Below are 25855 nucleotides of genomic sequence, written 5' to 3'. Positions count from 1 at the left end.
TTTACCCCAGTCCTCAGCAGTCCAATCCCTGTACCTTTTGCAGAATATCAGTCTGTCCCTGATGTTTTTCCTGGAGAGAAGTGGCTTCTTTGCTGCCCTTCTTGACACCAGGCCATCCTCCAAAAGTCTTCGCTTCACTGTGCGTGCAGATGCACTCACACCTGCCTGCTGCCATTCCTGAGCAAGCTCTGTACTGGTGGTGCCCCGATCCCGCAGCTGAATCAACTTTAGGAGACGGTCCTGGTGCGTGCTGGACTTTCTTGGGTGCCCTGAAGCCTTCTTCACAACAATTGAACCGCTCTCCTTGAAGTTCTTGATGAGCCGATATGTGGTTGATTTAGGTGCAATCTTACTTACTGGCAGCAATATCCTTGCCTGTGAAGCCCTTTTTGTGCAAAGCAATGATGACGGCACGTGTTTCCTTCCAGGTAACCATGGTTGACAGAAGAAGAACAATGATTCCAAGCACCACTCTCCTTTTGAAGCTTCCAGTCTGTTATTCAAACTCAATCAGCATGACAGAGTGATCTCCAGCCTTGTCCTCGTCAACACTCACACCTGTGTTAACGAGAGAATCACTGACATGTCAACTGATCCTTTTGTGGCAGGGCTGAAATGCAGTGGAAATATTTTTGGGGGATTCAGTTCATTTGCATGGCAAAGAGGGACTTTGCAATTAATTATAATTCATCTGATCACTCTTCATAACATTCTGGAGTATATGCAAATTGCCATCATACAAACTGAGGCAGCAGACTTTGTGAAAATTAATATTTGTGTCATTCTCAAAAACTTTTGGCCACGACTATACTGTACATGCTAACACACACTGAGATAAGATGGACAACTACTGTACATGCTAACTCACACAGACAATACAGACACATACTGTATACACAACACCAACTAGCCTCATCATCAGTAGCACTCACAGTTCTTCTGCATTGCTTGTTGTTTGGGGTTTTAGGCTGGGTATCTGTAAACCACTTTGACTGATGGGGGAGAAAATGGGACATTTGATTGGTTGATTGACTTTAGAAAATACATTTGATTGGTTGAGGTCAACACACTCTGGATTTGAGTTGAGGATAATGTGTTTTTGGTTGAGAGAATGGATTGGGGTCCTGGAGTCTAGTAACTTCATAGTATCAATCACTACAAAGAGAATGGTTTGGGGTCCTGGAGTCTGGTATCTATAACTGTGTTTACCGCTGACAGGTTGGGACACACGACGTTAAGCCACTTACTGGGTTTACCTCATTCATAGTCCTTTATATAGTGGAACGGGTCATTTGGATATGTGTCGAATGAGCTTGTTTTGGCCAATCAGGACCTGAATCTGACTGCCCGTCACATAATCATTTAACACGTTCGTTCATACAACTTTTTTTTTTATAATAATGTAGTTATTACACATTGATTAATTAATTAAATTAATTAAACGCTATCACTCATTTTTGTTATACGTCACAGCGATTCACCGATACATATGCTATGATTTTGGTCACTGATGATCCTCGTTTACGTCAAGGTCGTCACTGTCAAGGTCGTCACTGTCAAGGTCGTCACTGTCAAGGTCGTCACTGTCAAGGTCGTTGGTACTCTGCCGACTCAAACTGCTCACGCTCTCATGTACCGATGAAAGACATTCACTCAACGTTGATGTTCTTCGGAGGTAAAATTAGCTAGCTCGTTAAAACAATGGCTGCCCAGTTTCTCGAAAATGTTAAATTACACCATCTCTGATTGCAACAGACTGCCTCTCATGGACAGAAGAGATGGACATCAAACCGTCAATAGCCAGGTAACGTTAACTTAATGTTAAATAGCTAGCTAGCTAGGTGTTGAGAGGGAGGGGTGTAACAGCTGCGACAGAAAAATGTAGCTAGATAATATAACGCTACCTAGCTTCCAACGTTAACTAGCTGGACAGATCTGCCTGCCACTTGACATTAAACTGAACTCAAGATAGCTAGCTAACGTTAATGGTCCATAATCTAGTTATGGAATCTATAAAATGTGAACTAGCTAACGTTACTGTACAGCAGCTAGCTAGCTATAGTGATGTCTGTATGAAGAACATTTTTTTTAGCTAGTTTGTAGTTAAAACTGCATCGCATGTAAATGCACGATTGTCATCATAGGTTGGAGGCTCTGAGAGCTGGCACAGATTAGACAAATGAACACTTTAGACTTTATGTTAGCTATGTTAGCTACATAAAAATAACATTTTACTCAACCAATCGGGCCTTCTGTCTATTTTTCAGGCAAGAATTGGATCTTTTGGAGGGCAGGAGGTCATGTGATTGCTGTTGCAGAGGAGTTCCTGCAAGGACATCCAACAACGGGAACCTTCTTGAAGACAGAGCAGATCCCTGACATCAACAATGAGGTGCTTCTCCACCTCCACCACCACCTCACCTCCTCCACCACCTCAACCACCTCAGCTCCTCCACCACCTCAACCACCTCAACCACCTCAGCTCCTCCACCACCACCTCAACTCCTCCACCACCTCACCTCCACAACCACCTCAACTCCTCCACCACCACCACCACCTCACCACCACCTCAACTCCTCCACCACCACCACCACCACCTCACCTCCACCACCACCACCACCACCACCTCCACCACCCTCACCTCCACCACCACCTCAACTCCTCCACCACCACCTCAACTCCTCCACTACCACCACCACCTCACCTCCACCTCCACCACCACCACCACCACCACCACCACCACCACCACCTCACCTCCACCACCACCACCACCAGCACCACCTCACCTCCACCACCACCACCTCAACTCCTCCACCACCACCACCACCTCACCTCCACCACCACCTCAACTCCTCCACCACCACCACCACCTCACCTCCACCACCATCTCAACTCCTCCACCACCATCACCACCACCACCTCACCACCACCTCAACTCCTCCACCATCACCACCACCTCACCTCCACCACCACCACCACCACCTCCACCACCACCTCACCTCCTCCACCACCACCACCACCTCACCTCCACCACCACCTCAACTCCTCCACCACCACCTCAACTCCTCCACTACCACCACCACCTCACCTCCACCACCACCACCACCACCACCTCACCTCCACCACCACCTCACCTCCACCACCACCTCAACTCCTCCACCACCACCACCACCACCTCACCTCCACCACCACCTCAACTCCTCCACCACCATCACCACCACCACCTCACCTCCACCACCACCACCACCTCACCTCCACCACTACCACCTCAACTCCTCCACCATCACCACCACCTCACCTCCACCACCACCTCAACTCCTCCACCACCACCACCACCTCACCTCCACCACCACCTCACCTCCACCACCACCTCAACTCCTCCACCACCACCTCAACTCCTCCACCACCTCCACCACCACCACCACCTCACCTCCACCACCACCACCACCACCACCACCTCAACTCCTCCACCACCACCATCACCTCACCTCCACTACCACCACCACCACCTCACCTCCACCCCCACCACCACCACCTCACCTCCACCACCACCACCTCAACTCCTCCACCACCACCACCTCACCTCCACTACCACCACCACCACCTCACCTCCACCCCCACCACCACCACCTCACCTCCACCACCACCACCTCAACTCCTCCACCACCACCACCACCTCACCTCCACCACCACCTCAACCCATCCACCTCCACCACCACCTCACCTCCACCACCACCACCTCACCTCCACTACCACCACCACCACCTCACCTCCACCCCCACCACCACCACCTCACCTCCACCACCACCACCTCAACTCCTCCACCACCACCACCACCTCACCTCCACCTCACCTCCACCACCGCCTCAACTAGAGTGTCGAGGCCCCTCGGTGGGTTTAGAGGGATATGTGTTTAGAGTGTTGAGGCCCCTCGGTGGGTTCAGAGGGTGTTTAGAGTGTCATGGCCCCTCGGTGGGTTCAGAGGGTGTTTAGAGTGTCAAGGCCCCTCGGTGGGTTCAGAGGGTGTTTAGAGTGTCGAGGCCCCTCGGTGTGTTCAGAGGGATATGTTTTTAGAGTGTCGAGGCCCCTCGGTGGGTTCAGAGGGTGTTTAGAGTGTCGAGGCCCCTCGGTGGGTTCAGAGGGTGTTTAGAGTGTCGAGGCCCCTCGGTGGGTTCAGAGGGTGTTTAGTGTCGAGGCCCCTCGGTGGGTTCAGAGGGTGTTTAGAGTGTCGAGGCCCCTCGGTGGGTTCAGAGGGTGTTTAGAGTGTCAAGGCCCCTCGATGGGTTTCAGATGGTGTTTAGAGTGTCATGGCCCCTCGGTGGGTTCAGAGGGATATGTGTTTAGAGTGTCGAGGCCCCTCGGTGGGTTCAGAGGGTGTTTAGAGTGTTGAGGCCCCTCGGTGGGTTCAGAGGGTGTTTAGAGTGTCATGGCCCCTCGGTGGGTTCAGAGGGTGTTTAGATACTACTGGGGTTGGCAGTGCAGCTGTGATCCCTAGGTGACCTGTAGCTGAACTGTAGTTGACCACAGTTGAAGCAATGAGAGGAGCCTTCCCAAAAGCAAAGTTCTTCTCCATTCAACATATACATAACACATACATAACACATACATAACACATACATAACACATACATAACACATACATAACACATACATAAACACATACATAACACATACATAACACATACATAACACATACATAACACATACATAACACATACATAACATACCCCCCCCGCCTATCGATTTACCTTCTATTGTAAATTACCTGATCACACTCTTGTTGATTTCCCTGTTGGATTTATCTACTAATATTATATATATATATATATATTTATATTTTCTTTGCCATCACTGTGTGAACCCCCTTTCCACCCTCCCCCTCCCCCTCCCCTTCTTTCACACATTGTACGATTTGGTCTCTAGAAAAGGTACGACAGAGATGTTCAACTCTAAACGGACGGGGACCAGAGTTTAGACAGAGGTGGCCTCATTAACAAAAGTCAAGTACTTCTCCATCTCCTTTTAGTTTGGTCATATTTGGAGACAGATACTTTAAAGATAGAAATACAGGCTACGGTTGAGCTCTGTTGCTTAAGCACAACAGCCCCATCTGCTGGCACAATATTTGTCTTCCACTCAGTACAACAAGACCCAGGGAGAGGCCTACTGCTACCACTGGAATGGAGCCTTCAGAGCGTCCACGCCGTAGGAGGACAACAGAACATTCTGAATTGACTTTATTAAAACAGAACTTTTATCTTTTGGATCGCCCAATCGGGACTTTTTGTTCAAATGAATAATTGTGTGGAACGCCCTACAGTCTGCTGCTCTTTTTTTAAATCGTTTTAATTTAAAGAATATATGGATTCTACTGGATCGGTGGTTCAGCCACCGTTACATTTTATATCATTGTGATTAACAGCAACCTGTTACAGTTGGTAACATAATGTCTTTGACACATTGTGACAGCTTTAATATAATGTGGTAGAAGATGGACGAGTGCAGGGCTCTCCAACCCTGTTCCTGGAGGTTTACATCAGGGCTTTCCAACCCTGTTCCTGGAGAGGTACCTTCCTGGAGGTTTACATCAGGGCTTTCCAACCCTGTTCCTGGAGAGGTACCTTTCTGTAGGTTTATATCAGGGCTCTCCAACCCTGTTCCTGGAGAGGTACCCTCCTGTAGGTTTACATCAGGGCTCTCCAACCCTGTTCCTGGAGAGGTACCCTCCTGTAGGTTTTCACTCCAACCTTAATAATTACCTGGTTAATAAGTTAATCATGGTTAGTTACAACTGAGGTTGAATTGAAAACCTAAAGGACAGGTGAGAGGTGTTGAGAGAGGACAGGTAAGAGGTGTTGAGAGAGGACAGGAGAGAGGTGAGAAGAGAGGACAGGTAAGAGGTGTTGAGAGAGGACAGGTACGAGGTGTTGAGAGAGGAGAGGTGAGAAGAGAGGACAGGAGAGAGGTGAGAAGAGAGGACAGGTGAGCGGTATTGAGAGAGGACAGGAGAGAGGTGTTGAGAGAGGACAAGTGAGAGGTGAGAAGAGAGGACAGGTAAGAGGTGTTGAGAGAGGGCAGGTGAGAGGTGAGAAGAGAGGACAGGACAGGAGAGAGGTGTTGAGAGAGGGCAGGTGAGAGGTGAGAAGACAACTCCTCCACAGACAAACCTTTCACAGACAACCCCTCCACAGACAAACCCTCCACAGACAACCCCTCCACAGACAACCCCTCCACAGACACCCCCTCCACAAACAACCCTTTCACAGACAACCCCTCCACAGACAACCCCTCCACAGACAACCCCTACACAGACAACCCCTCCACAAACAACCCTTTCACAGACAACCCCTCCACAGACAACCCCTCCACAGACAACCCCTACACAGACAACCCCTCCACAGACAACCCCTCCACAGACAAACCTTTCACAGACAACCCCTCCACAGACAACCCCTCCACAGACAACCCCTCCACAAACAACCCTTTCACAGACAACCCCTCCACAGACAACCCCTCCACAGACAACCCCTCCACAGACAACCCCTCCACAGACAACGAAGTCCAGCTGCTGGCTGTAGGGTAAAAACTCGAAGGCATCATCCCAGAATCAAGAACAGAATCTATATAACAAAAGACCAACATAAACAATTGTAATTCAGACTGAAATGTACATTTATAGTACTGAGTTTATCAACAAGCGGAATGACTTACCTGAATGGATTCAGAGAGCGGGAATCTTCTTCTCCGTTTTCTCCCACCACGCGCTGTCTTCTTTACTCGATTTACTGCAATGCATTACTGTTAGTGTTCAGTTATAAATATATTTATACCACAGCACTGGTGAATTCTAGAATGGGCATTAAAACCAGTTCGGAAAGAAAGCAGCACGTAGAGATAAGTTTAACCGTTTATTAAGCAATGAATAATGTAAGTCTTTGGCGATATAGGCTCTGCTCCTTCAGGCTAGCTCAGTGCCCAAGCAAAGCGTCCATATAAAACAGCCTACAGGCAGTGATAAGCTTTAACAATGCCCCCGGCAGGAACACAGGTGGAGGCTGAGGTGGTGGTCGGAGCAAGAGGCCAGTGCATAGTAGCAGTAACAGTGGTAGTAGCAGTAACAGTAGCAGTAGTAGTAACAGTAGTAGCAGTAAAAGTAGCAGTAGTAGTAGGAGCAGTAGCAGTAACAGTAGTAGTAACAGTAGCAGTAGTAGTAACAGTAACAGTAGTAGTAGTAGTAGTGACAGTAGTAGTAGCAGTAGTAGTAGTAGTAGTAACAGTAGTAGTAGTAGTAGTAGTAGTAGTAGTAACAGTAGCAGTAACAGTAGCAGTAGTAGTAACAGTAGTAGTAACAGTAACAGTAGTAGTAACAGTAGTAGTAGTAGTAACAGTAGTAGTAACAGTAGTAGTAACAGTAACAGTAGTAGTAGTAGTAACAGTAGTAGTAGCAGTAGTAGTAGTAGTAGTAGTAACAGTAACAGTAGTAGTAACAGTAACAGTAGTAGTAACAGTAGAAGTAGTAGTAGTAGTAACAGTAAAAGCAGTAACAGTAGCAGTAGTAGTAACAGTAACAGTAGCAGTATCAGTAGTAGTAACAGTAAAAGTAGTAGTAACAGTAACAGTAGTAGTAACAGTAGTAGTAACAGTAGCAGTAACAGTAGCAGTAGTAGTAGCAGTAGTAGTAACAGTAGTAGTAACAGTAACAGTAGTAGTAACAGTAGTAGTAACAGTAACAGTAGCAGTAACAGTATTAGTAACAGTAACAGTAGTAGTAACAGTAACGGTAACAGTAGCAGTAACAGTAGTAGTAACAGTAACAGTAGTAGTAACAGTAGTAGTAACAGTAGCAGTAACAGTAGCAGTAGTAGTAACAGTAACAGTAGCAGCAGTAACAGTAACAGTAACATCAGTAACAGTAATAGTAGTAGTAGTAGTAGTAACAGAAGCAGTAACAGTAGTAGTAGTAGTAGTAGCAGTAACAGTAACAGTAACAGCAGTAACAGTAGCAGTAGTAGTAACAGTAACAGTAGCAGCAGTAACAGTAACAGTAACAGCAGTAGCAGTAACAGTAACAGTAGCAGCAGTAACAGTAACAGTAGCAGTAACAGTAACAGTAGTAGTAACAGTAGCAGTAGTAGTAGCAGTAACAGTAACAGTAGTAACAGTAGCAGTAACAGTAACAGTAACAGTAGCAGTAGTAGTAACAGTAACAGTAGCAGTAGCAGTAGTAGTAGCAGTAACAGTAGTAGTAACAGTAACAGTAGTAGTAGCAGTAGTAGTAACAGTAACAGTAACAGTAGCAGTAACAGTAGCAGTAGCAGTAACAGTAGCAGTATCAGTAGTAGTAACAGTAACAGTAGTAGTAACAGTAACAGTAGTAGTAACAGTAACAGTAACAGTAGCAGTAACAGTAGTAGTAACAGTAACAGTAGTAGTAACAGTAACAGTAGCAGTAACAGTAGTAGTAACAGTAACAGTAGTAGTAGCAGTAACAGTAGCAGTAACAGTAGTAGTAACAGTAACAGTAGTAGTAACAGTAACAGTAACAGTAGCAGTAACAGTAGTAGTAACAGTAACAGTAGTAGTAACAGTAGTAGTAACAGTAGCAGTAGTAGTAACAGTAACAGTAGCAGCAGTAACAGTAACAGTAGTAGTAGTAGTAACAGTAGCAGTAACAGTAGTAGTAGTAGTAGAAGCAGTAACAGTAACAGTAACAGCAGTAACAGTAGCAGTAGTAGTAACAGTAACAGTAGCAGTAGTAACAGTAGCAGTAACAGTAACAGTAACAGTAACAGTAGCAGCAGTAACAGTAGTAACAGTAACAGTAACAGTAGCAGTAACAGTAACAGTAGTAGTAACAGTAGCAGTAGTAGTAGCAGTAACAGTAACAGTAGTAACAGTAGCAGTAACAGTAGCAGTAGTAACAGTAGTAACAGTAGCAGTAGCAGTAACAGTAACAGTAGCAGTAACAGTAACAGTAGCAGTAGTAGTAGCAGTAACAGTAGTAGTAACAGTAACAGTAGCAGTAACAGTAGTAGTAGCAGTAACAGTAGTAGTAACAGTAACAGTAGTAGTAGCAGTAGTAGTAACAGTAACAGTAACAGTAGCAGTAACAGTAGTAGTAGCAGTAACTGTAACAGTAACAGTAGTAGTAACAGTAACAGTAACAGTAGTAGTAACAGTAGTAGCAGTAACAGTAGTAGTAACAATAACAGTAGTAGTAACAGTAACAGTAACAGCAGTAACAGTAGTAGTAACAGTAACAGCAGTAGTAACAGTAACAGTAACAGCAGTAACAGTAGTAGTAACAGTAGTAGTAACAGTAACAGTAGCAGCAGTAACAGTAGCAGTAACAGTAACAGCAGTAACAGTAGTAGCAGTAACAGTAGCAGCAGTAACAGTAACAGCAGTAATAGTAGCAGCAGTAACAGTAGCAGCAGTAACAGTAGCAGTAACAGTAACAGTAGTAGTAACAGTAGCAGTAACAGTAACAGTAGTAGTAACAGTAACAGTAGTAGTAACAGTAACAGTAGCAGCAGTAACAGTAGCAGTAACAGTAACATCAGTAACAGTAGTAGCAGTAACAGTAGCAGCAGTAACAGTAACAGCAGTAATAGTAGCAGCAGTAACAGTAGCAGCAGTAGTAACAGTAGCAGTAACAGTAGCAGCAGTAACAGTAGCAGCAGTAACAGTAGCAGCAGTAACAGTAGCAGCGTTAACAGTATTAGCAGTAACAGTAGCAGCAGTAACAGTACTAACAGTAACAGTAACAGTAGCAGTAACAGTAACAGTAGTAGTAACAGTAGCAGTAGTAGTAGCAGTAACAGTAACAGTAGTAACAGTAGCAGTAACAGTAACAGTAACAGTAGCAGTAGTAACAGTAGTAACAGTAGCAGTAGCAGTAACAGTAACAGTAGCAGTAACAGTAACAGTAGCAGTAGTAGTAGCAGTAACAGTAACAGTAGTAGTAACAGTAACAGTAGCAGTAACAGTAGTAGTAGTAGCAGTAACAGTAGTAGTAACAGTAACAGTAGTAGTAGCAGTAGTAGTAACAGTAACAGTAACAGTAGTAGTAGCAGTAACAGTAGCAGTAACAGTAACAGTAGTAGTAACAGTAACAGTAACAGTAGTAGTAACAGTAGTAGCAGTAACAGTAGTAGTAACAATAACAGTAGTAGTAACAGTAACAGTAACAGCAGTAACAGTAGTAGTAACAGTAACAGTAGTAGTAACAGTAACAGTAACAGCAGTAACAGTAGTAGTAACAGTAACAGTAGCAGCAGTAACAGTAGCAGTAACAGCAGTAACAGTAGTAGCAGTAACAGTAGCAGCAGTAACAGTAACAGCAGTAATAGTAGCAGCAGTAACAGTAGCAGCAGTAACAGTAGCAGTAACAGTAACAGTAGTAGTAACAGTAGCAGTAACAGTAACAGTAGTAGTAACAGTAACAGTAGTAGTAACAGTAGCAGTAGTAACAGTAGCAGTAACAGTAACAGCAGTAACAGTAGTAGCAGTAACAGTAGCAGCAGTAACAGTAACAGCAGTAATAGTAGCAGCAGTAACAGTAGCAGCAGTAGTAACAGTAGCAGTAACAGTAGCAACAGTAACAGTAGCAGCAGTAACAGTAGCAGCAGTAACAGTAGTAGTGTTAACAGTAGTAGCAGTAACAGTAGCAGCAGTAATAGTGCACCTTAATGTCATTTAACATTGTTGTTGTGAATTGGACCATTTTCCTGTCCTGCTAAGCATTCGAAATGTAATGAGTAGTTTCGGGTGTCAGGGATAATGTATGGAGTAAAAAGTACAATATTTTCTTTAGGAATGTAGTGAAGTAAAAGTTGTCAAAAATATAAATAGTAGAGTACAGATATCACATAAAACGACTTACGTAGTACTTTAAAGTATTTTTACTTAAGTACTTTACACCACTGGGTATTTCACCCAACAGATATGTGAATATATCAAAATGTTATTTGTTTTTGAATTCTTTGTAGATCTGTGTAATCAGAGGGAAATATGTGTCTCTAATATGGTCATACATTGGGCAAGAGGTTTGGAAGTGCAGCTCAGTTTCCACCTCATTTTGTGGGCAGTGAGCACATAGCCTGTCTACTCTTGAGAGCCATGTCTGCCTACGGCGGCCTTTCTCAATAGCAAGGCTATGCTCACTGAGTTCGTACATAGTCAAAGCTTTCCTTAAGTTTGGGTCAGTCACAGTGGTCAGGTATTTTTCCACTGTGTACTCTCTGTTTAGGGCCAAATAGCATTCTAGTTTGCCTTGTTTTTTTGTGTTTTTTTGTGTGTTCTCTATCTTTCTGCCCCTCTCTCCCTCCCTCCCTCTCTCTCTCTCTCTCTCTCTCTCTCTCTCTTCCCCTCTCTCTCTCCCTCTCCCTCTCTCTCTCTCCCTCCCTCTCTCTCTCCCCTCTCTCTCTCTCTCTCCCTCCCTCTCTCTCTCCCCCTCTCTCTCTCTCTCTCTCTCTCTCTCTCCCTCTCCCTCTCCCTCTATCTCCTTCTCAGCTATTCTTTTTTGGCTCAGTATTTATAGAAAATCCCACTGTCACATATACTTTTACAGAAAGCATGAGCTGGCGTACCCACAGAGAAATTATTTAGTTTAGAGGTGCTGACTAACGGTGGATAAACTGGAAGCTATAAAAACATATATATATAGCAAAAAGAGTCGCACGCTCTATATATAAACTCCCAGTAATTCATTGGGTAAATCACCAACATTTCTCCCTGAAGAAGACGCGGTAAATAACTGGGGGTTTATTTATAGTGTTTAGTATAGTGTTCTTTGTTATTTGTTATATTATATAGCTTCCACATACCCATACAGTATCAGTAGCAGCATATTTCCCTCTATAAATTTCATATTTGAGAGAGTATGTACGTATGCTGTGCTCAGGACAAGTATAACAGGCATGTTTTCACCAAGGTGATTAATTGATTTTGTGTTCATATTTATTTACTTGATTTACATTGTTTTGCTAGTTTACTAGCATCCCAAATCGCAACCTAAAATGTCTGTAATTCTATATTTTCATATTTAGTGCACTACTTTTGACCAGTGCATTATGGGTAGGTCTAGGCATTTTATTACATTTTTTTCTACCCCGCAATTCGATCATTGGAGATGCCGATATAGCACCTTCACTAGTTTACTCCATCACTAGTTACTCCTTCACTAGTTTACTCCATCACTAGTTACTCCTTCACCAGTTACTCCTTCACTAGTTTACTCCATCACTAGTTACTCCTTCACTAGTTTACTCCATCACTCGTTACTCCTTCACTAGTTACTCCTTCACTAGTTTACTCCATCACTAGTTACTCCTTCACTAGTTTACTCCATCACTAGTTACTCCTTCACTAGTTTACTCCATCACCTTGTCCACCTCACCTCCGTCCACCTTGTCTACCCTGGGGCTTTGAGGTTGAACCGTTAACACAGTAACCACATGGTAGAGTGGACGGAGCTTGACAGTAGAGTACGGTTGAGCAGATGTAGTAGTAACAGTAGTTGGAGCAGTAACAGTAACAGTAGCAGTAACAGTAGTAGTAACAGTAGCAGTAACAGTAGCAGTAGTAGTAACAGTAGCAGTAGTAGTAACTCTAACAGTAGCAGTAACAGTAGTAGTAACAGTAGCAGTAGTAGTAACTCTAACAGTAGCAGTAACAGTAGCAGTAGTAGTAACAGTAACAGTAGCAGTAACAGTAACAGTAACATTAACAGTAACAGTAGCAGTAACAGTAGTAGTACCAGTAGCAGTAACAGTAGCAGTAGTAGTAACAGTAGCAGTAGTAGTAACTCTAACAGTAGCAGTAACAGTAGTAGTAACAGTAGCAGTAACAGTAACAGTAACAGTAACAGTAACAGTAACAGTAGCAGTAACAGTAACAGTAACAGTAGCAGTAACAGTAACAGTAACAGTAGCAGTAACAGTAACAGTAACAGTAACAGTAGTAGTAACAGTAACAGTAGCAGTAACAGTAGTAGTAACAGTAGCAGTAACAGTAACAGTAGCAGTAGCAGTAACAGTAGCAGTAACAGTAACAGTAGCAGTAACAGTAGCAGTAACAGTAGCAGTAACAGTAACAGTAGCAGTAGCAGTAACAGTAACAGTAACAGTAGCAGTAACAGTAACAGTAACAGTAGCAGTAACAGTAACAGTAGCAGTAACAGTAGCAGTAACAGTAACAGTAACAGTAGCAGTAACAGTAACAGTAACAGTAACAGTAGCAGTAACAGTAACAGTAGTAGTAGCAGTAACAGTAGCAGTAACAGTAACAGTAGTAGTAACAGTAACAGTAACAGTAGTAGTAACAGTAGTAGCAGTAACAGTAGTAGTAACAATAACAGTAGTAGTAACAGTAACAGTAACAGCAGTAACAGTAGTAGTAACAGTAACAGTAGTAGTAACAGTAACAGTAACAGCAGTAACAGTAGTAGTAACAGTAACAGTAGCAGCAGTAACAGTAGCAGTAACAGTAACAGCAGTAACAGTAGTAGCAGTAACAGTAGCAGCAGTAACAGTAACAGCAGTAATAGTAGCAGCAGTAACAGTAGCAGCAGTAACAGTAGCAGTAACAGTAACAGTAGTAGTAACAGTAGCAGTAACAGTAACAGTAGTAGTAACAGTAACAGTAGTAGTAACAGTAGCAGTAGTAACAGTAGCAGTAACAGTAACAGCAGTAACAGTAGTAGCAGTAACAGTAGCAGCAGTAACAGTAACAGCAGTAATAGTAGCAGCAGTAACAGTAGCAGCAGTAGTAACAGTAGCAGTAACAGTAGCAACAGTAACAGTAGCAGCAGTAACAGTAGCAGCAGTAACAGTAGTAGTGTTAACAGTAGTAGCAGTAACAGTAGCAGCAGTAATAGTGCACCTTAATGTCATTTAACATTGTTGTTGTGAATTGGACCATTTTCCTGTCCTGCTAAGCATTCGAAATGTAATGAGTAGTTTCGGGTGTCAGGGATAATGTATGGAGTAAAAAGTACATTATTTTCTTTAGGAATGTAGTGAAGTAAAAGTTGTCAAAAATATAAATAGTAGAGTACAGATATCACATAAAACGACTTACGTAGTACTTTAAAGTATTTTTACTTAAGTACTTTACACCACTGGGTATTTCACCCAACAGATATGTGAATATATCAAAATGTTATTTGTTTTTGAATTCTTTGTAGATCTGTGTAATCAGAGGGAAATATGTGTCTCTAATATGGTCATACATTGGGCAAGAGGTTTGGAAGTGCAGCTCAGTTTCCACCTCATTTTGTGGGCAGTGAGCACATAGCCTGTCTACTCTTGAGAGCCATGTCTGCCTACGGCGGCCTTTCTCAATAGCAAGGCTATGCTCACTGAGTTCGTACATAGTCAAAGCTTTCCTTAAGTTTGGGTCAGTCACAGTGGTCAGGTATTTTTCCACTGTGTACTCTCTGTTTAGGGCCAAATAGCATTCTAGTTTGCCTTGTTTTTTTGTGTTTTTTTGTGTGTTCTCTATCTTTCTGCCCCTCTCTCCCTCCCTCCCTCTCTCTCTCTCTCTCTCTCTCTCTCTTCCCCTCTCTCTCTCCCTCTCCCTCTCTCTCTCTCCCTCCCTCTCTCTCTCCCCTCTCTCTCTCTCTCTCCCTCCCTCTCTCTCTCCCCCTCTCTCTCTCTCTCTCTCTCTCTCTCTCCCTCTCCCTCTCCCTCTATCTCCTTCTCAGCTATTCTTTTTTGGCTCAGTATTTATAGAAAATCCCACTGTCACATATACTTTTACAGAAAGCATGAGCTGGCGTACCCACAGAGAAATTATTTAGTTTAGAGGTGCTGACTAACGGTGGATAAACTGGAAGCTATAAAAACATATATATATAGCAAAAAGAGTCGCACGCTCTATATATAAACTCCCAGTAATTCATTGGGTAAATCACCAACATTTCTCCCTGAAGAAGACGCGGTAAATAACTGGGGGTTTATTTATAGTGTTTAGTATAGTGTTCTTTGTTATTTGTTATATTATATAGCTTCCACATACCCATACAGTATCAGTAGCAACATATTTCCCTCTATAAATTTCATATTTGAGAGAGTATGTACGTATGCTGTGCTCAGGACAAGTATAACAGGCATGTTTTCACCAAGGTGATTAATTGATTTTGTGTTCATATTTATTTACTTGATTTACATTGTTTTGCTAGTTTACTAGCATCCCAAATCGCAACCTAAAATGTCTGTAATTCTATATTTTCATATTTAGTGCACTACTTTTGACCAGTGCATTATGGGTAGGTCTAGGCATTTTATTACATTTTTTTCTACCCCGCAATTCGATCATTGGAGATGCCGATATAGCACCTTCACTAGTTTACTCCATCACTAGTTACTCCTTCACTAGTTTACTCCATCACTAGTTACTCCTTCACCAGTTACTCCTTCACTAGTTTACTCCATCACTAGTTACTCCTTCACTAGTTTACTCCATCACTCGTTACTCCTTCACTAGTTACTCCTTCACTAGTTTACTCCATCACTAGTTACTCCTTCACTAGTTTACTCCATCACTAGTTACTCCTTCACTAGTTTACTCCATCACCTTGTCCACCTCACCTCCGTCCACCTTGTCTACCCTGGGGCTTTGAGGTTGAACCGTTAACACAGTAACCACATGGTAGAGTGGACAGAGCTTGACAGTAGAGTACGGTTGAGCAGATGTAGTAGTAACAGTAGTTGGAGCAGTAACAGTAACAGTAGCAGTAACAGTAGTAGTAACAGTAGCAGTAACAGTAGCAGTAGTAGTAACAGTAGCAGTAGTAGTAACTCTAACAGTAGCAGTAACAGTAGTAGTAACAGTAGCAGTAGTAGTAACTCTAACAGTAGCAGTAACAGTAGCAGTAGTAGTAACAGTAACAGTAGCAGTAACAGTAACAGTAACATTAACAGTAACAGTAGCAGTAACAGTAGTAGTACCAGTAGCAGTAACAGTAGCAGTAGTAGTAACAGTAGCAGTAGTAGTAACTCTAACAGTAGCAGTAACAGTAGTAGTAACAGTAGCAGTAACAGTAACAGTAACAGTAACAGTAACAGTAGCAGTAACAGTAACAGTAACAGTAGCAGTAACAGTAACAGTAACAGTAGCAGTAACAGTAACAGTAACAGTAACAGTAGTAGTAACAGTAACAGTAGCAGTAACAGTAGCAGTAACAGTAGCAGTAACAGTAACAGTAACAGTAGCAGTAGCAGTAACAGTAGCAGTAACAGTAACAGTAGCAGTAACAGTAGCAGTAACAGTAGCAGTAACAGTAACAGTAGCAGTAGCAGTAACAGTAACAGTAACAGTAGCAGTAACAGTAACAGTAACAGTAGCAGTAACAGTAACAGTAGCAGTAACAGTAGCAGTAACAGTAACAGTAACAGTAGCAGTAACAGTAACAGTAACAGTAGCAGTAACAGTAACAGTAGCAGTAACAGTAACAGTAACAGTAACAGTAGCAGTAGTAGTAACTCTAACAGTAGCAGTAACAGTAGTAGTAACAGTAGCAGTAACAGTAACAGTAACCGTAACAGTAGCAGTAACAGTAGCAGTAACAGTAACAGTAACAGTAGCAGTAACAGTAACAGTAACAGTAACAGTAACAGTAGCAGTAACAGTAACAGTAACAGTAGTAGTAACAGTAACAGTAACAGTAACAGTAACAGTAGCAGTAACAGTAGCAGTAACAGTAGCAATAACAGTAACAGTAACAGTAACAGTAACAGTAGCAGTAACAGTAGCAGTAACAGTAACAGTAGCAGTAACAGTAGCAGTAACAGTAGCAGTAACAGTAACAGTAACAGTAGCAGTAGCAGTAACATTAACAGTAACAGTAGCAGTAACAGTAACAGTAACAGTAGCAGTAACAGTAGCAGTAACAGTAACAGTAGCAGTAACAGTAGCAGTAACAGTAGCAGTAACAGTAACAGTAACAGTAGCAGTAGCAGTAACAGTAACAAACCCTACTATCCATCAAATCCTTGCTTTCTCTGTCCTTGTTTCCACAATTCCTCTCAAAGCCCATTGGAAGAGAGGATCCAAGGTCTCTCCTTCAGACTTCTTCCTCAAATAAGCTTTGAGAGGAATTGGCTTTTTAATTGACACCCCTCTTACCTTAAATAACAAATTAATATAGCTCCCCTAAATCAAATATTTTAACATTGATCCACTTTTTAGACTAAAAGACACCATTTTTAATATAGTTGAAAGAAGAAAGTGTCCCAGAAAATGTTTGTCTCTGAAGACAATCAGAAGTTGGAACACTCTTCACTGTTTGGAAGTGAACCAACCATACAAATAGAATTCCTAAAATGGATTTCCTATGGGTATGGGTCTATGGGTAGTGGTGATAATTCAGGTCTATGGGTAGTGATGATAATTCAGGTCTATGGGTAGTGGTGATAATTCAGGTCTATGGGTAGTGGTGATAATTCAGGTCTATGGGTAGTGGTGATAATTCAGGTCTATGGGTAGTGATGATAATTCAGGTCTATGGGTAGTGGTGATAATTCAGGTCTATGGGTAGTGGTGATAATTCAGGTCTATGGGTAGTGATGATAATTCAGGTCTATGGGTAGTGATGATAATTCAGGTCTATGGGTAGTGATGATAATTCAGGTCTATGGGTAGTGGTGATAATTCAGGTCTATGGGTAGTGAGATAATTCAGGTCTATGGGTAGTGGTGATAATTCAGGTCTATGGGTAGTGGTGATAATTCAGGTCTATGGGTAGTGATGATAATTCAGGTCTATGGGTAGTGGTGATAATTCAGGTCTATGGGTAGTGGTGATAATTCAGGTCATTCAGGTCTATGGGTAGTGATGATAATTCAGGTCTATGGGTAGTGATGATAATTCAGGTCTATGGGTAGTGGTGATAATTCAGGTCTATGGGTAGTGATGATAATTCAGGTCTATGGGTAGTGATGATAATTCAGGTCTATGGGTAGTGATGATAATTCAGGTCTATGGGTAGAGATGATAATTCAGGTTTATGGGTAGTGGTGATAATTCAGGTCTATGGGTAGTGATAATAATTCAGGTCTATGGGTAGTGATGATAATTCAGGTCTATGGGTAGTGGTGATAATTCAGGTCTATGGGTAGTGATGATAATTCAGGTATTTGGGTAGTGATGATAATTCAGGTCTATGGGTAGTGATGATAATTCAGGTCTATGGGTAGTGATGATAATTCAGGTCTATGGGTAGTGGTGATAATTCAGGTCATTCAGGTCTATGGGTAGTGGTGATAATTCAGGTCTATGGGTAGTGATGATAATTCAGGTCTATGGGTAGTGATGATAATTCAGGTCTATGGGTAGTGATGATAATTCAGGTCTATGGGTAGTGATGATAATTCAGGTCATTCAGGTCTATGGGTAGTGGTGATAATTCAGGTCTTTGGGTAGTGATGATAATTCAGGTCTTTGGGTAGTGATGATAATTCAGGTCTATGGGTAGTGGTGATAATTCAGGTCTATGGGTAGTGGTGATAATTCAGGTCTATGGGTAGTGATGATAATTCAGGTCTATGGGTAGTGGTGATAATTCAGGTCTATGGGTAGTGGTGATAATTCAGGTCTATGGGTAGTGGTGATAATTCAGGTCTATGGGTAGTAGTGATAATTCAGGTCTATGGGTAGTGATGATAATTCAGGTCTTTGAGTAGTGATGATAATTCAGGTCTATGGGTAGTGGTGATAATTCAGGTCTATGGGTAGTGGTGATAATTCAGGTCTATGGGTAGTGATGATAATTCAGGTCTATGGGTAGTGATGATAATTCAGGTCTATGGGTAGTGATGATAATTCAGGTCTATGGGTAGTGGTGATAATTCAGGTCTATGAGTAGTGATGATAATTCAGGTATTTGGGTAGTGGTGATAATTCAGGTCTATGAGTAGTGATGATAATTCTGGTCTATGGGTAGTGGTGATAATTCAGGTCATTCAGGTCTATGGGTAGTGGTGATAATTCAGGTCTATGGGTAGTGATGATAATTCAGGTCTATGGGTAGTGATGATAATTCAGGTCTATGGGTAGTGATGATAATTCAGGTCTATGAGTAGTGATGATAATTCAGGTTTATGAGTAGTGATGATAATTCAGGTCTATGGGTAGTGGTGATAATTCAGGTCTATGGGTAGTGATGATAATTCAGGTCTATGGGTAGTGGTGATAATTCAGGTCATTCAGGTCTATGGGTAGTGGTGATAATTCAGGTCTATGGGTAGTGATGATAATTCAGGTCTATGGGTAGTGATGATAATTCAGGTCTATGGGTAGTGGTGATAATTCAGGTCTATGGGTAGTGATGATAATTCAGGTCTATGGGTAGTGATGATAATTCAGGTCTTTGGGTAGTGATGATAATTCAGGTCTATGGGTAGTGGTGATAATTCAGGTCTATGGGTAGTGGTGATAATTCAGGTCTATGGGTAGTGGTGATAATTCAGGTCTATGAGTAGTGATGATAATTCAGGTCTATGGGTAGTGATGATAATTCAGGTCATTCAGGTCTATGGGTAGTAGTGATAATTCAGGTCTATGGGTAGTGATGATAATTCAGGTATTTTGGTAGTGATGATAATTCAGGTCTATGGGTAGTGATGATAATTCAGGTCTATGGGTAGTGGTGATAATTCAGGTCTATGGGTAGTGATGATAATTCAGGTCTTTGGGTAGTGATGATAATTCAGGTCTATGGGTAGTGGTGATAATTCAGGTCTATGGGTAGTGGTGATAATTCAGGTCTATGGGTAGAGATGATAATTCAGGTCTATGGGTAGTGATGATAATTCAGGTCTATGGGTAGTGGTGATAATGCAGGTCTTCTGTAACACCCTAAAATGATGATAATAATATAAGATTACTCGTTAGATTACTTGTTGGTTATTACTGCATTGTCGGAACTAGAAGCACAAGCGTTTCGCTACACTAGCATTAACATCTGCTAACCATGTGACCATTAACATCTGCTAACCATGTGACCATTAACATCTGCTAACCATGTGACCATTAACATCTGCTAACCATGTGTATGTGACCATTAACATCTGCTAACCATGTGTATGTGACCATTAACATCTGCTAACCATGTGTATGTGACCATTAACATCTGCTAACCATGTGTATGTTACCATTAACATCTGCTAACCATCTGTATGTGACCAATAACATCTGCTAACCATGTGTATGTGACCAATAACATCTGCTAACCATGTGTATGTGACCAATAACATCTGCTAACCATGTGTATGTGACCAATAACATCTGCTAACCATGTGACCATTAACATCTACTAACCATGTGACCATTAACATCTGCTAACCATGTGCATATGACCAATAACATCTGCTAACCATGTGCATGTGACCAATAACATCTGCTAACCATGTGTATGTGACCAATAACATTTGATTTGATTTGATTTGAAAAGACTGCCCACCTCACGGTAATTTACCGTGAATTAACATAAACACGTGTATCATCTCCAGGCCTCCACAGCCTACAAGCCTGACGCAGACCTTTGGAACATCTGATCAATCAATTTAATATACACCATCGCACAAAAAAAACAAATCCATTGTTTATTTTAGGCAGGTCTAACAAAACATTATGATATGAAGGGAAATGTATTTCAGAGGAAACAGAATAGACTATTATATAGACTATTGATGTCAATAAAAAATAAGCTTGTGCTCTATGATTCTATTTTAACCCATCAGACTATTCTCAATATAATATTGTCTTTACTAATATGTTAAATTATTATTTATCTTTATATAACTAGGCAAGTCAGTTAAGAACAAATTCTTATTTTCAATGAGGAACAGTGGGTTCAGGGGCAGAACAACAGATTTGTACCATGTCAGCTCTGGGGTTTGAACTTGCAACCTTCCGGTTACTAGTCCAACACTCTAACCACTAGGCTACCCTGCCGCCCCAATTTAGATTTAGAATGATCCATTATCAAATGGGCAGGGACAGGAACAGGGGGTGGGGAATGGACATGTCATCTGCCTCTGCCTTCGAATAGCGAATGGAAGTCTCTTTCCCGCCTGTTCGTTCAGGTAGGCTACTCTGGGGGTTTTCACTCGTAGCATCAGGTAACCAATCCATCCAGTATAGGCCTATCTATAGGTTCCCTCCCAGACTGATGGATATAAGGTTTGGAGCGTAGCATCAGGTAACCAATCCATCCAGTATAGGCCTATCTATAGGTTCTCTCCCAGACTGATGGATATAAGGTTTGGAGCGTAGCATCAGGTAACCAATCCATCCAGTATAGGCCTATCTATAGGTTCTCTCCCAGACTGATGGATATAAGGTTTGGAGCGTAGCATCAGGTAACCAATCCATCCAGTATAGGCCTATCTATAGGTTCCCTCCCAGACTGATGGATATCTATAGGTTCCATCCAGTATAGGCCTATCTATAGGTTCCATCCAGTATAGGCCTATCTATAGGTTCCCTCCCAGACTGATGGATATCTATAGGTTCCATCCAGTATAGGCCTATCTATAGGTTCCATCCAGTATAGGCCTATCTATAGGTTCCCTCCCAGACTGATGGATATCTATAGGTTCCATCCAGTATAGGCCTATCTATAGGTTCCATCCAGTATAGGCCTATCTATAGGTTCCCTCCCAGACTGATGGATATCTATAGGTTCCATCCAGTATAGGCCTATCTATAGGTTCCATCCAGTATAGGCCTATCTATAGGTTCCCTCCCAGACTGATGGATATCTATAGGTTCCATCCAGTATAGGCCTATCTATAGGTTCCATCCAGTATAGGCCTATCTATAGGTTCCCTCCCAGACTGATGGATATCTATAGGTTCCATCCAGTATAGGCCTATCTATAGGTTCCCTCCCAGACTGATGGATATCTATAGGTTCCATCCAGTATAGGCTTATCTATAGGTTCCCTCCAGTATAGGCCTATCTATAGGTTCCATCCAGTATAGGCCTATCTATAGGTTCCCTCCCAGACTGATGGATATCTATAGGTTCCATCCAGTATAGGCCTATCTATAGGTTCCCTCCCAGACTGATGGATATCTATAGGTTCCATCCAGTATAGGCCTATCTATAGGTTCCCTCCCAGACTGATGGATATCTATAGGTTCCATCCAGTATAGGCTTATCTATAGGTTCCCTCCAGTATAGGCCTATCTATAGGTTCCATCCAGTATAGGCCTATCTATAGGTTCCCTCCCAGACTGATGGATATCTATAGGTTCCCTCCCAGACTGATGGATATCTATAGGTTCCATCCCAGACTGATGGATATCTATAGGTTCCCTCCCAGACTGATGGATATCTATAGGTTCCATCCCAGACTGATGGATATCTATAGGTTCCCTCCCAGACTGATGGATATCTATAGGTTCCCTCCCAGACTGATGGATATCTATAGGTTCCATCCCAGACTGATGGATATCTATAGGTTCCATCCCAGACTGATGGATATCTATAGGTTCCCTCCAGTATGCATAATAATACAGTCCATATTCAAAATGTTTGAAATGTTGGAATAAAGGCTCGACCAATTAAAGACCAGTTTCTGTCGTTTTTTAAATTAATTTTTTTATGTTCTGCGGTGTAAAATAAATGGGCTCCCGAGTGGCGCAGCGGTCTAAGGCACTGTATCTCAATGCTAGAGGCGTACCCTGCTTCGAATCCAGGCTGTATCACAACTGGCTGTGATTGGGAGTCCCTTAGTGCGGTTCTCAATTGGCCCAGCGTCGTCCGGGTTACGGGAGGGGAAGGCCCGAGCATTGTAAAATAATAATGTGTTCTTAACTGACTTCCCTAGATAAATAAATACAAATATGCTGCAGGGTACATATTGTATAAAGAACAGCACAATCCTTATTTGAATTCATTTTTTTCACAGGCTTGGGCTCTGGCCTATGTGTGTGCCTCTGTGTGTGCATTATCCCTAATTTTTATATGGGTGTTTTGAATTAATCATCACCTGTCCATTTCGTTGTGTTTGGCTTCAACACAAACATCCACAACGACCAGGTTTTCCACTCAGTTTCAACCTGCTGTTGAACTTCTTTCTTCAAATTCATCATCACAGGGAGGTGAGTTTTAAAAGCACCATACTGTTTTAATGATAGGTGTATGGTGGTGATTTTTAATTGCAATGATGTCAGAGTGGTTAGAGGGACAATAGAGCCCTGAGTACCCGGCCATTAGGACCTGATGGAGGGACAATAGAGCCCTGAGTACCAGGCCATTAGGACCTGATGGAGGGACAATAGAGCCCTGAGTACCAGGCCATTAGAACCTGATGGAGGGACAATAGAGCCCTGAGTACCAGGCCATTAGAACCTGATGGAGGGACAATAGAGCCCTGAGTACCAGGCCAATAGAACCTGATGGAGGGACAATAGAGCCCTGAGTACCAGGCCATTAGGACCTGATGGAGGGACAATAGAGCCCAGAGTACCAGGCCATTAGGACCTGATGGAGGGACAATAGAGCCCTGAGTACCAGGCCATTAGGACCTGATGGAGTGACAATAGAGCCCTGAGTACCAGGCCCTTAGAACCTGATGGAGGGACAATAGAGCCCTGAGTACCCAGCCATTAGGACCTGATGGAGGGACAATAGAGCCCTGAGTACCAGGCCATTAGAACCTGATTGAGGGACAATAGAGTCCTGAGTACCAGGCCATTAGAACCTGATGGAGGGACAATAGAGCCCTGAGTACCAGGCCATTAGAACCTGATGGAGGGATAATAGAGCCCTGTGTACCAGGCCATTAGAACCTGATGGAGGGACTATAGAGCCCTGAGTACCAGGCCATTAGAACCTGATGGAGGGACTATAGAGCCCTGAGTACCAGGCCATTAGAACCTGATGGAGGGACAATAGAGCCCTGAGTACCAGGCCATTAGAACCTGATGGAGGGACAATAGAGCCCTGAGTACCAGGCCATTAGAACCTGATGGAGGGACAATAGAGCCCTGAGTACCAGGTCATTAGGACCTGATGGAGGGACAATAGAGCCCTGAGTACCAGGCCATTAGGACCTGATGGAGGGACAATAGAGCCCTGAGTACCAGGCCATTAGGACCTGATAGAGGGACATCGAGCCCTGAGTCTGGCTCTGTGTTAGAGTGGTGGAGTCAGGAGTCTGGCTCTGTGTTAGAGTGGTGGAGTCAGGAGTCAGGCTCTGTGTTAGAGTGGTGGAGTCAGGAGTCTGGCTCTGTGTTAGAGTGGTGGAGTCAGGAGTCAGGAAGGCAGCTTAGTCAGAAACAATCACAGAACAGAACAGGAGAGGAGAAGATGTACAAGGGGAGAAGAAGGGAGGAGAGGGGGGGGGTTGTGATTGGAGGATGAGAGAAGAGGAGAGAGGAGGGTAGAGGAGGAGGAGCGAGAGGAGGAGTTGTGATGGGTGGAAGAGAGAGTAGGAGAGAGAGAGGAGGGGAGTGGAGGAGTTGTGATGGGAGGAGGAGGAGAGAGGAGGTGTTGTGATGGGAGGAGGAGAGATGAGTTGTGATGAGGAGAGAGAGGAGGAGGGGAGAGGAGGGGAGAGGAGGAGGGGAGAGGAGGAGAGAGAGGAGGAGAGAGAGGAGGAGGGGAGAGGAGGAGGAGAGAGAGGAGGAAGGGAGAGTAGGAGTTTTGATGGGATATCAGGGAACAGGTGACAGACATTAAGGCCCTGCGTTAAGGCCCTGCATTAAGGCCCTCTGTCATTGTAGACAATAGCTCCCTCTGCAGATCAGGAAGAGGTATGAAAGACTGTTGTTCTGAAGTAGTGTGTACACGTTTAGCCTGTGTGTGTGTGGGGGGGGGGGGTGTGTGTGTGTGTGTGTGTGTGTGTGTGTGTCTATCCCAGTGGAGGCTGAGGGGAGGATGGCTAATAATAATGTCTGGAATGGTATCAAACACATCAAACATGTGGTACCATATGTTCCCTTCCATTGACTCCATTTCAGCCATTATAATGACCCATCCTCCTCTCAGCAGCCTCCACTGGGCTATCCATGCAGAGCCCTAATGCTCTCTCTCTCTCTCTCTCTCTCTCTCTCTCTCTCTCTCTCTCTCTCTCTCTCTCTCTCTCTCTCTCTCTCTCTCTCTTTCTCTCTCTCTCTTTCTCTTCTCTCTCTCCCTCTTCTCTCTCTCCCTCTCTCTTTCCTTCTCTCTCTCTCCTCTCTCTCTTCATCTCTCTCTCTCTCTCTCTCTCTCTCTCTCTCAGCGTTGGACCCTGGTATTGGTGTAATGGTGTATGCCGGCCTGGTGGGGGCGCTGTTACTCTCTGTGGTGCTGGTACTGTGTGTTGGGGTGTTGGCATACCGACGCAACTGTCACCATCTCCAAGGTGATATCACTGACTCCTCCTCCGCCCTCACCGCCGCCTTCCACCCCGGCAACTACAAACCACCCAGACAGGGTGAGTCACTGTTGTTGTTGTTGTTCTTCTTCTTCTCCTCCTCTTCCTCTTCTTCCTCCTCCTTCTTCTTCCTGCTCCTCTGTCTCCTCCTTCTCCCTCTTCCTCCTCCTCCCTTTCCTCCTCCTCTCTTCTCCTCCCCTTCACCTTCTTCCTCCTCTTCCTCCTCCTCCTCTTCCTATATATTGTTTGTTGTCACTTATTAAATCAAATCAAATTTGATTAGTCACATGCGCCGAATACAACACAATACAGTGAAATGCTTACTTACGAGCCCCTGACCAACAATGCAGTTAAAAAAAAATATGGATAAGAATAAGAAATAAAAGTAACAAGTAATTAAAGAGCAGCAATAAAATAACAATAGCGAGACTATATACAGGGGGGTATATTGTCAATGTGTGGGGTAATATATGTACTGTACATG

The 25855-nt window shown here is 43.2% G+C and overlaps 1 protein-coding gene across 1 annotated transcript in view; it reads left to right on the top strand.

Annotated features, from left to right (window-relative positions):
* LOC110492809 (netrin receptor UNC5B-b-like) overlaps positions 1-25855 on the top strand; it is a 173224-nt gene that overhangs the window by 116692 nt on the left and 30677 nt on the right. Inside the window, exon 8 of the mRNA XM_036955571.1 lies at positions 25237-25431. Within this exon, the coding sequence (XP_036811466.1) occupies positions 25237-25431 (195 nt within the window). The remainder of the gene's footprint in view (positions 1-25236; positions 25432-25855) is intronic.

Source organism: Oncorhynchus mykiss, chromosome 20 (genome assembly GCF_013265735.2).
Source record: "Oncorhynchus mykiss isolate Arlee chromosome 20, USDA_OmykA_1.1, whole genome shotgun sequence".
Taxonomy (NCBI): Eukaryota; Metazoa; Chordata; class Actinopteri; order Salmoniformes; family Salmonidae; genus Oncorhynchus; species Oncorhynchus mykiss.
This window is presented reverse-complemented; position numbering and strand designations above follow the sequence as displayed.